Raw genomic sequence first — 14,613 nt, 5'->3', positions numbered from 1 at the left:
CTCATTCTTACCTCCGTAAAGGTAAATAGGTATGGTGAATGCGGTAAATTAATCAAGTTATATAATACTCTCGATGTTTATGCTCTCGGGAACCTTGCGATAATGATTTACTGGCATTTCGGAGTTGACTTCGTGCCTATAATAATCTGGTGAATGTAAATAATTTACAATAGACTGTTTAAGACTGCATAAGTGTGTGAAAGGACGAATATAAATGTTAAATATATACGCGCGTACGTAAATACGTTTTCCAAACAGCTACGTACACGGTCGAAGTGACAATTTGCGCCCGCGCATCGTGATAACAGTTTACCGGGAACAAACATCTTTCATTCATTATTCGTAAAAGCTTTGTTATCCAGGGACTCGAGGACGAGCTTCCACGAATCGTTAAATATTAAAAATAATTGTTTATTCAAAGGTTTGTTATATTCCTGGATCTCTCTCTCTTTCTCTCTCTCTCTATTCGTGGGAAGATTAATGTATGCATATAGGTATCTATTAATATGACCACTGCCCGTGTTATTCCGAAATGTACGATTAGAATCATAAATTGTATAATAATTCATGGATAGACACTTCGAAACAGCACATTGTCACCTCTGCTATCGCGTTGTTGTATGATAAGCAATAAATGATTAATAATAGAAACATATGCGCAGATGTAAAGTACAGTGAGTACTGACCATCAGAGCCCCAGGACGCAGGTATAAACCGACGTTCCTGGAATTTCAATTTGTCAAAGAGACGCTTCGAAACTTTCCGAATGAAAAAACCGGCCCGGAGGCCCAACAGTTATAGAAATCTTTTCCACAGTGCCGAATGAAAGGAGAAATACAGTTTCAACGAAACCTGATGCAGGTGCGCAAAAACTTTTTTGCCATAGAAATGGCCGAATTGTATCTTTGCACACAGGTTTAGGACTAACGGTGTAAGTCCTCGAGAGTAAACTAAGTATACATAATAAATAAATTTTTCCGCGCAAGTAACAACTTCTGTGGATTTAATTCTTCAAAAGTGATTCACAAGTTTAGAACCTGCGTATACCTCTGAGTTACACATACCTAGGAAGATAATATTGATTGTTATGCACGATGAGTAAAGACCTGTAAAGATGACTGATAGATTGTTGACGTTTTTTGTTCGAGTACCAGGGATAATTATTTTGTCTAGTAAAATCCAATGAATTATAAATAGAATACATTATCATAAGAATGTTTTGTTGAAAAATTGGTTGGATTAACAAGGCGGGTAGATAAATGCGTTTCAAACATTTTATGACTGTACAACGTCAGCGAAAACAGTAAACAGTAGAAATCTTAAAAAGTTGATGCAAAATACTTTCTTTTATTACAGCACGAGAAACTTTACTGTCATATTTAGTCGGTATGATCCTGGTTGCAATAAGGACAGCATTTTATTATTAAAAATAGGCGAAACACATTAGTTGAATTGTACAGCTGTCGCGGAAATCGTTAATGATTTTACCAGCTACATGACAACATGTTCAAACAATTTCCTCAATCCGAACTTTCATCGTCATAATATACCAAACCACCACTAATTTTTACAACACTCGAACGCCGGTTGTGTAATGCATAAGGCTTCGAGAATTTTATAGTTACGTTTTACCCAGATCCCTCCGCCATTAAACCCCTGCTATATACGTTCGTGCGATGCTTCGACCAGTTAGTGATGAACAAAACAAACGTACAAGATGTAATCGTCCATCTGGACCAGTCGTAAACCAAATACGGCTAGCTGCCGGGTCTTGCACAAAGTAGTACAGTATATCGGAATACAATCAGTTTCTTGGTTGTATGTAGAACGAAGAGACTATTCGCCATGAATTTGCTTGTTACACCGCAAGTTGACGCATCATTGGAACACGTGTTCTACCTGCATACTTCATAAAAGTGTCAGTTTTAATGTTTTCCGTATAGTTTTATCTCCTTTGTTTACGATTGCCTGTCACACTCAATGACCGACTGTATAACGTCTTTCATACAAATACAGGTATGTCTATACTTTGAGGTAAAAATCAGGCCGGATGACTCAAGACTGTTACGTAATTTTGTGCAATAATTCGTAAGACTGACAGTTCAATTCTAACACATTACGCAATACTTCCTATAGTTCGCTAAACTACGTGGGAGAAGTTTATTTACCCATCATTATTTAACCCGTTTAATTTCATTCTACCGAATTCCTTTTTCGTACATCGAAAAAAAAAACTAGCAGAAAACCCGAGCGCTATTTAACGTGTGTCACCGAGTCAAGCTAATTTCTATAAACGTCATCAGATCATCCACGCTGATAAACGTTTGTTTAGTAAGCATTTCGTTTATAGACATCATATAATAACAATGATAAAACGAAATTTCCGTTTACTCATCGCGTATGAACAGATAGTGAAGAGCAGGTGAAGCACATGTATGATTCCCAGGACATGATCACAGGTAGATATCTACACCTGAATACTCACAATCAGGTATTCTGGCAAGACTACTGATTGTGAGAATGGTTGAAGAGTCCGACTTTGCCGACGACATATACACTATATATATATTTACGATATATACTGTGTATGATAACGTTGTTATCTGCTGACATCACCGAGGTAGTAATACCTATATTTGTAAGCCTAATGGGCCCGTTGTATATACGCTATAGGATCCATAGATCCACTAGATACAGGCATGTTTCATTATTGGGGAATTCCGTCTTTTTATCCTCATTACACATGCATGATAAATGCAATTTTAGATAAGGTATGTAGGTGAGCGAAGAAAATATATACACTGCGAGTCTAACTTTTCATTAATTCCTTTATTATTAAATAGATTTGCCGGACACGGTGTCCCCGCAACGATCACATAGAGTTAATTTTTTCTTAATTTACTAAAGTGTTGTCGTTTCTGCTTCCATTATTTTTAATTTTTTTTTTGCCTTCTCTTTTTACTTCAATATTTTACTGGAACAACACTATTGTCACGATAATACGAGAAAGACAGAAAAAAAAAAGAAAAAGAAAATATAACGAACAAGATGCGAGGGAAAAAAAGATTCCACTTGCAAAAAAAAAAATTCATACAGTGAGGAATATCGTTACATTTCTATACATAATCATTCATCGGAAACTGATATTATCATACTCAATTAATTCTCACAGCATTCTCGTAGGTACACAATACTTGTTACTACATACTAGTTGAGAAAGATTTATTATTAAGATACTAAATATGTAATGACGCGTAGTCACTCAAGTTATGCGTAGTTTTGGTTGACATCTGGGACGCACTTGGGTGTACATGCACAATTATTCTCATCAGTTTATACAACCCACGTTACGGCGCAATATCAATACATCGTTTCGAAAAAAATTTATGCTGGCTATAATATAACGAAGGTATACAATCGTTCGTTCGAATTGAGCTGCGGTAACCGTGAGAAGTGAATAGCTCGTCGTCTGGTGTCAATGACCACATATTAATATACAGATTTTTTTTTTTTTTTTTAATGATTTGTTGTTTTTTTTTTCTTGTTTTTCTTTTTAATATACATCATATTTTACAAAAGCCATAACACGTCGTTACATCTATATGTTAAATGATTATTATAATATGTGATTATTATACAGACCATGCACTAAAACATGCATGGCACAAGGTAAAGCTTGTATATATATACACACATATATATGTATATTTCATTTATAAGCCCTCCCCTCTTCGTTTCTTCTCGTAGTTAGAAGTTACGTTACATATACATGTGTATTACATGTATAGCTGGTGCCCGTAGGTACTCTATTCTCGACTTTTTAATAAGCCGTTATTTTTCTTAGTTTTTACTCGTATATTTGTATTCTGTATATTTCTATATAATCATTTCGCATTTCATTATTATCGTCATACATACAAGCTATTCCCTTTCATTTCAACGAACAATTATACGCGTAGTGCATACGGTTGTCTAGACATAATTGTATGTGTATCAACTGCAAGAGTCGTCGGAACAAAGGTTACAAACTTATCTTGAAAAAAAGAGGAAAAAAAAAAAAAAACTAAGAAAAACATCATAGAGAATTGTCTATTCAAATCGAACATTCCAACGTAAATACTTTATGTTATGTTCTGTACATTGATAATAGAAAGTAAAAAAAAAAAAAAAAAAATGTTACCGGCGAGCATATTTTCAGTTTCTAACTTCTTTCTTTCTTTTTTTTCCTTTCGACAAATAAATGAGATCACATATTTTCTTTCATTCCCAAAGTATAAAATTTCACATATACACACGCACGCACGCACGCACGCACGCACGCAGGCAGGCACGCACAAAAAAGCAGCAACATACCGTACTTATTGACACATGTACAGAATTATTCTTGCTATTTTTATCTGTTATTCTCCTTCCATCTTTTATACTATACATACTATTATATCGTTGATTACAAAGATGGAACTCGATGAAAATACACTTATAATGTACCATACTCATCTCGCCAGTTACTACGAATTGATATAAGTCGACGTAGTAGCATTTTACATCATATAGTATACTATGCAACTCCCTTATCGTACTGTTGACATACATATATTTGTTGTTAGACATAACATACTATTCGTGTACATCATCCAGGTTTGTTTGCGGTGCAACATGTGTACCACACCTATTATGCTACAGGAGGAGAAAGAGGTGTAACACTGGCTAGTCCGATGGGTGCCAGAATAATATTACACTTTTCGGAACTTTAAACGTTGTACATTATGTATATCTATATGTTTGTATAAATTAAACTAATATCAATAATTATGATAATGAGGATGATGTGTAAGTCTGAATGATGATAGATAAATTGTTAACAACGTTAATAGTATACAGAGGCGCAAAGAAATCTGGTTACAATATACCATATACATAACGAATACAATCCCCCCTCCCAAACTGTTCGTCGACAGGCCGCGAAACGTGGCAATATTTATTTACCGCGAATCGTTAGAAAGCTGCGTTTTGCGAACTCGTTCGGAGTAGTAATAACAATAATAGTAGTGAGTCATGAAATTCGTTGAATGGTGTCGCGACCGTTGAGAGCAGCGAAAGGCGAGCGTCGTGCCGTGTACACATAATATACAGTACGTAAACCTTTATACATTTAAGAGCGCCGCCACGGTGTATAGTATGTGGCTTGTACATACATACGAGTGGTGTGGTAGTATTGAAATTATAAACGTATGCCGCATCTTACGTGCATAAAATCACACAGCGTGTATATGTATATGCATACTTGCCTTATACGCCGATTGTGTATTTGTATGTATATGAGTGTGTGTGTGTGTGTGTGTGTGTATTCTGCGGGCATGCTATATCGATAGGTTGTAACATACGTCGCCGCCATGAGCTTCCACGTAGCCTCTCGCTATAGTATACGTATACTATAGTATATATATCTGTATACTATGTGTGTATTATATGTATATAGTCAGAGTCGATACGCCGGCGCCGATCTTGACCGAACGTTCACGAAGCGCCCGCGAGTGAGAGAGAGACAGTTAGATACTCCTTCAAATAACAACACACCATATTTACAAACACACGACCGCGTAAGGCGAGTTCCTGCCCAATTACGTTTATATCTATACTCCGCACAAGCCACATATATACGGGTTCTAGAAAACCTCTGTATTGATATTGTACATTTAAATGCAATGGTGAGCGCGTGCGGATGGAACTATTTTTTTTTTTTTCTTTCTTTTTTTTTCAATCATACGGACGAAAGCGTAACATTTCAAATTAAACGTGTGTATACGTATGATGTGTATGTGTGTGTACATGTATATTGAGAATGTTTTTTTTTGTTATTTTCTTTTCATTTTTTCTGTTATCAATCTTATTTGCCAGTTTGCCACTGTTCGTTTGTTACGTTTTTGTTTTTTTGTGGAATTTTTTATTTTTTGTTTTGTTTTTGGCAATCCGTTTTTCACGTTCATTTGTGGATCACCTTATTAAATATTACAATAGGAAACACGCGACTCGCGCGATCAGCAAAGACACTACGTATGTATGTAAGTAGGTACTACGTGGATACCTCGTTGTCCTGCACGATACGTATAGCTGAAACAACGCGGGTATGTCGAAATTATGTAGAAATTTCACTTTTTCACATTGATTAGCGTCGTCGTTGTTGTTGCTGTTTGACATTATGATTATGATTATGATTACCGTACCAAATCGCATTGGTCTCTACTAAGTCCGTAATACATTCATTCTATCACCTCAAAGTTCAAGCGGCGGTATCACCGGCCTAGGCTCGTCTTCGGAGTCGTAGAAGTAGGGCTTCCTCTCGTAGACGGATTCCTCCTCGGCGTTGTCCAGCTCCTTAAGATTCGCTTGTAGCGAGGCTTGCAACGATGCTTGGAGCCTCTTGACCGCTTCCTTAATCAGACCACCCTCTCGAAGTAGAACCTGAAGCAGCTCGTACGGGTCGTCGACGTTTGTGCTCGACCTTTTCTGATTGTGATGATGATGGTGGTGGTGATGGTGGTGGTGGTGGTGGTGGTGATGGTAGTTGTGATGACTTTGTTGCCGCTCGTCCTCGGTCGCGTCGACTCTTAACCTGCAGGCCTCGCACGTCGCCGCCGGATCTGCCCACGATCTCGATGGTATCCTGTAGGGCGAAGGGCGGCTTTTCTGGGTGAAGCTAGACTTGGCCTTGAATCCTGATAGCCTAAGGTTCTCCTTTATCTGGGATACCAGCAGGTCGACGTCTCTCGCTAGAAACTCCTGCGTCGTCGTCGCCTCTCGTCGCGGCATAACGTCGATTAAATTTAAATAAGTAGTTTCCTCAGCTGCGCTCGGCATCTTTACTCCCGTCCGTACGTCCTCCGCGATGCGATGTGAAAGAGGGATACTACTCGTTCCTTCGGGTTGTGCTCTTACTGCTGCTGCTGCTGTTGCTGCTGCTGCGTCACTCGCGGTCCTGCCGCTATTCTTTACTCTCTCGGCACTGGTATGTCCTGTCACCTCACTGAATCGCTACCACAGAACGACCGCAATGCAGTTGGTCTTTCTCCTCCGTTCAGGCAAGTTCGAGCTTGCGGGCTGCTGGTGTACTGGGTCGCGCGCGTGACTCACCCGGATGACGAAAACTATCCCACCTCTTTCTCTCTCTCTGTACTTCTCTCTCTCTCTCTCTCCCTCTCTCTCAAGTCTTGCTCTGTCTCGCTCCGGTCTCCACTCACTGACGATGACTCGGCCAGCTAAGCTTTAACGTTGTCTCTGCTGTTCTCTGAATAAACCGGCAACGGTATCACCGATCGTCAACAACAACAACAACAACAACAACAATAACAAATCAAGTTTGGAATTTTCCCCGATATCGTTCGACCGCCGAGTACGATTTATATGTATATCAACAGACTCGTTAGCGGTTCGAATAAGCTGTACTTACAACCGCCGCGGACTTGGCTTGTTATTGTACCGAAATATGAAATGTTGATGAACGAGAGTTCGATCGAGCGGGGATCGTCTTCTGCACCACGTATTTGCTCTCTTATATTCCTCTATCTCTCGGCCAAACTTTTGTTACAACGGTACTTATGTGCCTCTCCGTTCTTTTGTCCTATTGTTGTTATTGTTTTGGTTCGAGTAGCGTCGAGTGTCTGCACGTTACGTCACACTCTACGCGCTGCCGACGAATCGTCGTTCGTAACTGACGCTTCTGTGTGGTTGTGCGTGTATATATATATATATATATATATATATATATATATATATATATATATGGTATTATCTGCTGGTACGGACAAACACGAGATACAAAATATGCAACACTTGCACTCGGAATCGAAGCTGAACGAACACACACGCAACGAAACTACACCCGCAGGAGTTTTTAGAGAGTTAGAATTGAGAACAGTTGATTAAACATTGCACAATAATGGCAACAACACGCGGAGTCGGAGCGATTCTCGACTGACGAAATTATGGACACCGTTGCTGCCAGCGATAGAGAGTCGCAGCCAAGAGCCAGCCAGTAGTTTTACACCGTGCGACACGCTCTCTGCCGAATCGAGATGACGGTAGTTACGTCTGTGTATATATGCAATATATTTTGGTGCGCGATCGTTGGTCGTCGTTACTCGTTCGTCGTACGCCCGTGTTTATTATATCTCTGTGTGTGCGTGCGCGCGCGCGCCTCTCTGCCTCTCTCGGTTTTATCCGTGTTTTCTTACGTGTCGGCACCGTACGTTGGCAATACGGGAGAATCGAGCCAGCGACTACTGCCTGCCTGTCTCCCTGCCGCCGCCAGGCCAGCCTTCCTTCCTACTCTATTATTGTTTTGGAACGACTCGCGCATGCGCCGTGACGCCTTGATACTCGCTCGTGTAAACAAACCGTTAACTCAGGCAAGCCTGGTCAATCGATACCCACTCGCTGGTGTGCATCCGCTACTATTCTCGATACCGTTTTCCACCACACCAGACCATACACCGCTCAAAATTCAACCCCAAACCGACAAAGTTATTCGCAAATATAACACGGTCGCTTGGCTGATTATTTCAACGATTCGAGATTCAGCCACTGCGTAAATCCGCAATTACTTCATTCATTCTCCGTACTCCTGTCCCGAGTACTTGCTGCACCGTTCGTCGACATCTTTCAGTCTTTCCCATTTTTCATAAACCACCTGACCGAGCTCTTCCGGTCCCCTTTGCTATCCCCCCCCCCCCCCCCTCCACGACCCTCGGCCCTCTACCCTCAGGTCAGATCAAGGTTACACTGGAGGCTCGTGCGCGCCTCCACGGAGGTGTGTGAATGTGTGTGTCTTGTTCTCTCGTCGCCCTCCCGCCCTTCGCGCTTCTATCATTCATCGCACCTTGTTCACCCGGCGCGAGAAACACGTGCGCCTATCGTACCCGGTTTGTATTTCACCTTGATTAAAGGAAAAACAAAAAGTATCGTTTACATTTCGAGGAAACTGTTGTTTATGCCCGTTATTTTTGAACATCCGTTCAAGTTTCCCGTTTTTTCGCCTATAACTTGTCTCGTCTTCATTGGAATCTACCAAGGGTACTCCACGAGGAAATTCCGGTTTAGAGTTATTCTCGATCGGGAAGAGAAACCTCGGAAAATACTGTGATTATATTGAATGATACTGAAAACTGCTGATTTCTTACATTTTAACATTGCATCTTAATTGTTTGGTCTGGTAAAAAGAACCCCGTTTGTAATTTCACTTTTTATCCGTTTCCTGTGTTTCTTTTCTTTCTACGATCCATTAAGGCATCGAAGCGAAATGCGGGCTGTTGTTATTCGGCTCCGTAAACAGGAGTTAAATACGCGTCAGCTGAGGCAGTTGTTGTACCGTTTATACCTACCCGCATACCGCGGTCTAAATTTAGATGAAAGCCCTAAGTGCGATCGAAGGGCGAGGATGTGTACAAGGGGTGAAATTCAGTTCGATGACTTCGCTGTAATGATCAGTCTGCTATTGCAAAACTCGAGATATTATGTTGATGTTTGAGAGCTCTATTCATTCATCATTAAAAGCGAACGAATGTATATCTGCTGTAATTTAGCTAGCTGTGGGTCAAGGTTAAGGAAAGAGCCGAGAGCGAGATAGATAGATAGATAGATACTATTTTATTTGTCCATGGCAATATTGAACAAGCTTGTGATGCATTTACAACATATTATGCACCATGGGCAAAGAGCAAGTACAGGTGCCAGTGTAGGCAGAGAATTATACAAGATGAGAAAAGAAGAGGGAAGAGAAAAAAAGAGAGAGAGAGAGAGAGAGAGAGAGTTTGATTTGACGCTGCGATATGTATACGCTTGTGATGACCGCAATCAGTGGTTGGAGAAATAAATTCAAAACAATGTATAAAGCGTAGGAATGTCGAGAGAGCCGAATTATCGCACTCTCTTGATGTCAGGATTTTTTCGATGGTTATTACGTCGTCGAGAATCAGCACGCTCTGCATTGCACAAAAGTCATGCACGCTAAATGGGCCTGCAGAGATACCAGTATCAATTATGTAACCCAAACGTATCTTGTTTTTATAATTATCGCTATATTTAATCGGATGAATTTGTAAACTAGCTCAAGGTTCGTTGAAGCTAGCTGATTTATGCGCCATTCCTTTATTTACACACCAATCCACGCAGGCAGACAGCTATTTATTATGCCAAGGTGCTTGCACGAGGCACCTTAATTAACTAGTACTTAGATTTCTGCATCGTTTTCAATTCATAAACACAATGCTAGCGGGTTGCAATCACGCTACGCTCGTTGAGAAGTTCAAAACAGCTCGGCTGATTCTCTTTATTCTCTTTTTAAATCAATATGCTTGGATTATTTTCATTGACTTTTTATTCCGAGTTCTACGACCGAACTTATCGTGTTCCAAGATTATTAATGAATTTTCTTTTCTCTTTGCATGACTTTTAATTCTAATACTTAATTCTATTATCCATATGTTTGATTACAATATTTGTCATAATTCGATTTTATTTCTTTTCTTACACAATAAATTCCAAAAATAGGTGCTTTGCTTTATGTAATTAAACTAGTCTTTCTCAAAAACTGGTACCAAAGTGCAACTGTTCCAGCTTCTTCTGAGCGTCATCATAAACCTTTTTCACGGAATTAGGATCAGCGAGGAATCTCTGCCAAAGAATCAACTTTTCCCACTCAAATCCGTCGACGTTTTTACGCTGTAAAAAAGTAGAATAATGATATATAAGATCAACACGATTTGTTACGAGGAAAGTCTTTTGAGATGAATAATTATAATTGTTCTTTGCATTCGTAAAAAGCAAGCGTTTCGAAATTGAAATCATAAGATCGAGGATGAATGAGCCAACTTTTACAAATACTTGGATAATTCAAGTTTTACTTCTCTATAAAAAAAAAACTACCAGTTTTTCCTTGAGTCGTTTTCTGCGAGCTGCAACGTCGTTTTCAAGCTGTGAAACCCGGCTGACCACTTCCTTAGTTCGCGTTGCTGTTTCAAACGATGTTGATATTAAGCTTGATGTGCGGCCGTTGTTTATTTCCCGTTGATAAACTTCGTTCAGCTGGTCTTCCCTATAGAAAAAAAGTTTTACCGGTTGCGGTGGTTTAAAATGTTCATGACATCGTTTTTAAAGTCCAAATGACACGTATAGTTGCGTTATATAAATATGCATATGCATGGCAGATCGTAAATAAACATTACAGTTTCTAAATTCATGAGCAGGAAGATTCTAATTCCACAGGAAAAGTAAATATCGACAGAAATTAATTTTCATTATTTCAATAAGACTTTCAATTGAATAGTTATTTGTTCATCGTGATCACAAGTATTCCGATTAAATTAGGTAAAAAATCCTCCAAACCATAGGTTAGTTATGAACACCCCATTATCGGTAATGTCAGTAAACTGTTAGTCGATTGGAAACCAAATATTTGCGGAATTTGAAAATAAGATGAGCAAAAAATTGATGAATTGCATACATAAACATGTCCACTAACATCTCTAACGTGAGGATTTCAAATTTCACAACTTTGACGTATGATTCGGAAACAGTTGCGGCCAAGGAGATAAATTTAGATGTGTAAATTGCATGGAAAATAAAGGTGATAGTACGAGGTACATGCGTTTGAGTGGAAAACATATACGTAGGATAGAAGTATAGGAGTATCAAAAAATGTTAAACAGGAAGTCGAATAATTTTCGGAAATAAGGCCGCTGATCTGGAATTTTTTATGAGGTTTACTTGGTTGGGATGAAAACTGTCGAAATTACGTAGTTTCAGAGATATTTATTTATACGTTGCCCTGTACTCACAATGATATGACCCCGTTTATTCTGCCGTCAACATCGTCGCCGAATATTTTTTCCTCGTTTGCTTCATTATCTGCTACTAACCGTTTGAACTGCCTCATGGACGAGGCCAAAGAATCAATGTCATTTACGTTACCATTCATCATAGAAATAAATATTTTGTTGTATACATTCCTCTTAGCGGGTGGGCCTGAAACTATAGTGTCATATTCGGCTTGCATTTGCTGCATGATGTTCTGTAATTGAAATGGACCAGTTAAAAAAATGAATGGGAACCATTGTTTTTTTCTTGGTAATTATGTCATTACACTCGAAAAACAGACAATAAAAATATACACACATCTCTCACTGAAGAGAGCGAGTATTCGGTGGAGAGATAATAGCGGGCATCTGCGGCGAATTCAACCGCTTCCATAACTCTGTTGAATTGCAATTCAAGGAGCATACAAAGCAGGTCAGAGTGCGCGTGTCCACGTTCACGTGCTAATTCCCGAAGGCGAAGCATACTGGATAGACGGTGTTCCCTTCTCTCGTATCGAAGCCGAGCATCCAGCACAAGAATTTCAGTTATGAAAAATTCTGCAGAATGCGTTACCGCCTCCTCCACTTGATTTTCTCGCCAAAGTCGGACGTTTTCTTCTAAATAATCTCTCTTTCCGATCAACTCCGTTACCTCCGCCCTGAAACAATCACCTATTTGAGATCTTTAGAAGATATTACAGATGTCAAGCATAGACCTTATACTCACTCGAGCTGCGCTTGTGATTGAGGCAGCTTTGGGTTACCATTGTTGTATATATTCGCCGCTAGTTCTTGCATCGCCAAGCAAGCATCTGCGCTCGCTTTGCTAGTGATCTCTTCGGTCTTCGAAGTAATTAAGCTGTAAACCAAATTTGATGTTTGTACATTTAAAAAAATTAAACTTGATACAGCGATAAAGAATATTGTGATACTGATTAATGATTTACTTTCTGAGACAAACGGATAATTCTTGCAATATTTCTTCTCCGCGTCTGTCTCTGCTGTCTTCCATAAAAGTATTATAGTCTGAATCATTGATATGTTCATCTTTGCCAGTGTTCCCAAAATGTCGTTTTATACAAGCAGTTAAATAATTCATATACATCTCGGTCTGAGTTTTGCACAGCTCTAAAGGCATCTGGGTCCAAACGACAGCGGGTCCTTTCTGAACCAAATATTCAAAATATGTATTGTTTGTTTTTAATGACATAGTAGAAATTATCTCTCATAAATTATTAATCGTTAAGATAACTTTTTGATTTCAAGTCTTGTACCATCTCAGCAGCGTCGGCATAAACATTGATCAAATTTTCGACATCTTTTTGCAGAACTCTATGAACTTCGTCAAAATCCCTTGTGAGGTCCAAACAGTCCTTGAAACGTTCTTCCAATTCGCTACTTGCTTTGGCAAGCTCAATTTGTTGCTGTTCAACGTCTTCGTTCACTTTGTCTTCCTGTTCCCTGTAACCCAGAATTTCTTAGTATTTTAGATCCAGAAAAATTTTATATTAAAATGACATACTTTAAATTCTGAACGCTTTGTTCGAGGAGCTGCAAGTATGCCCATTCCTCTTTATAAGCTTCTCTCTCCACTTCATATTCACAATTATAGTCTGTTTCATCTGTAATCTTAGAATATAGGAGTCGGCGTAGCTCAGGGCAGTTCGCAGTGGCCTGTTCGATCTCGGTATTCAGACCGTCGGTTAACCATTTATTAGTTTTTGTTAGATGTTGTTTTCTGCAATTCAGTCAAGAAAAAAATAAAATGAAGATAAATCTATTTTACTTGCTTGGAGGTTCATCGGTGTGCCAGTTTGTTTTCAATTGAAATATTAAAAATACTTACATTTGGATATCCTCATCTGATAAAAAATTGTCACGAGTAACATGAAAGCAAAACCATTCTAAGAATTGCTGGCTGTCCGATTGGTGGCATATTCTGTTTAATATTTCTGGAGTTATGTTGGGCGATACGTCGGGAAAGATTTCATGAATTTTTTTGTGCAAAATTAATCCCGTTACTTCCATTGCTCGTAATTCATGTACGTTATTTGTAATATAAACGAGTAATTGAAGCAATCAGCCAGACACTTTACTGAGCTTCATTACATTCGACAGTTCGATACACACGAGTGTTGTTCAAACCGCGGGTATTTACCAACGCTGTTTATAACCTAAAAATTCTTGTCCCCGATCTGGCTTTCAGTGTAAAAAACGTTAACTAAAAAAGGAGGCTATATAATGTGAGTGAACCACGTTTTAATAGACACTTGTCACTAGTTGTTTCACTTCATAAAAATATTTTTAAGTGTTACGCGTGAATGACAGTTTTTCACGACGCTCAGAAGTTTGAAATTTGGAATTCTTCGGCATCGACGAGATCATTGGCTACAAATTGAGAAAGGTGAATCATACAGCACACAAAATTTGACCAAAGCTTCATACAGAGCGCAGCACTGTCCAACTGACTTTTTTTAAAACTAATTTTCAGCGAGAAATCAATGTCGGTAGCTGATCTATATTTACTCTATTTACTGACAGTAGGTAACAGAAGTAATGCACGGCACGACGTTTGTGGATATGTCAACAGCAGAGTAAAAGTTTACAAGTGGGATTACCTTGTGTTTTTTTTATACATTTGTCGGCTACACTCTATCGCAAACGATTTCTTTTACTTTTGTTAATAATAACGTGATAATAACACGTAACAATGTGGGTAACACAGAAAGAAGAGGGGACAGAGATCAGGTTGGTTTCATGATGA

At 39.1% G+C, this 14,613-nt stretch overlaps 2 protein-coding genes across 2 annotated transcripts; both read right to left on the bottom strand.

Moving 5' to 3' along the window:
- Positions 1-6,239: 6,239 nt before the first annotated feature.
- On the bottom strand, positions 6,240-7,173 carry LOC124415714 (lysine-specific demethylase 7A-like). The gene has a single exon (XM_046896456.1). The coding sequence runs from the start codon at positions 6,856-6,858 to the stop codon at positions 6,274-6,276; it is 585 nt and encodes a 194-aa protein (XP_046752412.1). The 5' UTR covers positions 6,859-7,173; the 3' UTR covers positions 6,240-6,273.
- A 3,387-nt stretch (positions 7,174-10,560) lies between these two features.
- Positions 10,561-14,410, bottom strand: LOC124415577. Its single transcript, XM_046896445.1, has 9 exons — positions 13,696-14,410; positions 13,372-13,587; positions 13,124-13,310; positions 12,797-13,014; positions 12,577-12,708; positions 12,169-12,508; positions 11,832-12,064; positions 10,921-11,089; positions 10,561-10,716 (listed from the first exon to the last, which is right to left on the bottom strand). Exons 1-9 carry the CDS (start codon positions 13,875-13,877, stop codon positions 10,579-10,581), a joined length of 1,815 nt encoding a protein of 604 aa, XP_046752401.1. The 5' UTR covers positions 13,878-14,410; the 3' UTR covers positions 10,561-10,578.
- Positions 14,411-14,613: the final 203 nt, after the last annotated feature.

Source organism: Diprion similis, chromosome 2 (genome assembly GCF_021155765.1).
Source record: "Diprion similis isolate iyDipSimi1 chromosome 2, iyDipSimi1.1, whole genome shotgun sequence".
NCBI classification, from domain to species: Eukaryota; Metazoa; Arthropoda; class Insecta; order Hymenoptera; family Diprionidae; genus Diprion; species Diprion similis.
The sequence above is the reverse complement of the archived record's forward strand: the minus strand, read 5'-3'. Positions and strand labels throughout refer to the sequence as shown.

Excerpts from the sequence above, each read along its gene's own strand:
- LOC124415714 (XM_046896456.1), bottom strand. The coding sequence starts at position 6,858 with ATGCCGAGCGCAGCTGAGGAAACTACTTATTTAAATTTAATCGACGTT.
- LOC124415577 (XM_046896445.1), bottom strand. The coding sequence starts at position 13,877 with ATGGAAGTAACGGGATTAATTTTGCACAAAAAAATTCATGAAATCTTT. Across the intron at positions 13,588-13,695 it reads TCAGATGAGGATATCCAAAT|AAAACAACATCTAACAAAAA; the intron begins GTAAGTATTTTT and ends ACTGAATTGCAG. Across the intron at positions 10,717-10,920 it reads AACGACTCAAGGAAAAACTG|CGTAAAAACGTCGACGGATT; the intron begins GTAGTTTTTTTT and ends ACTTTTTTACAG.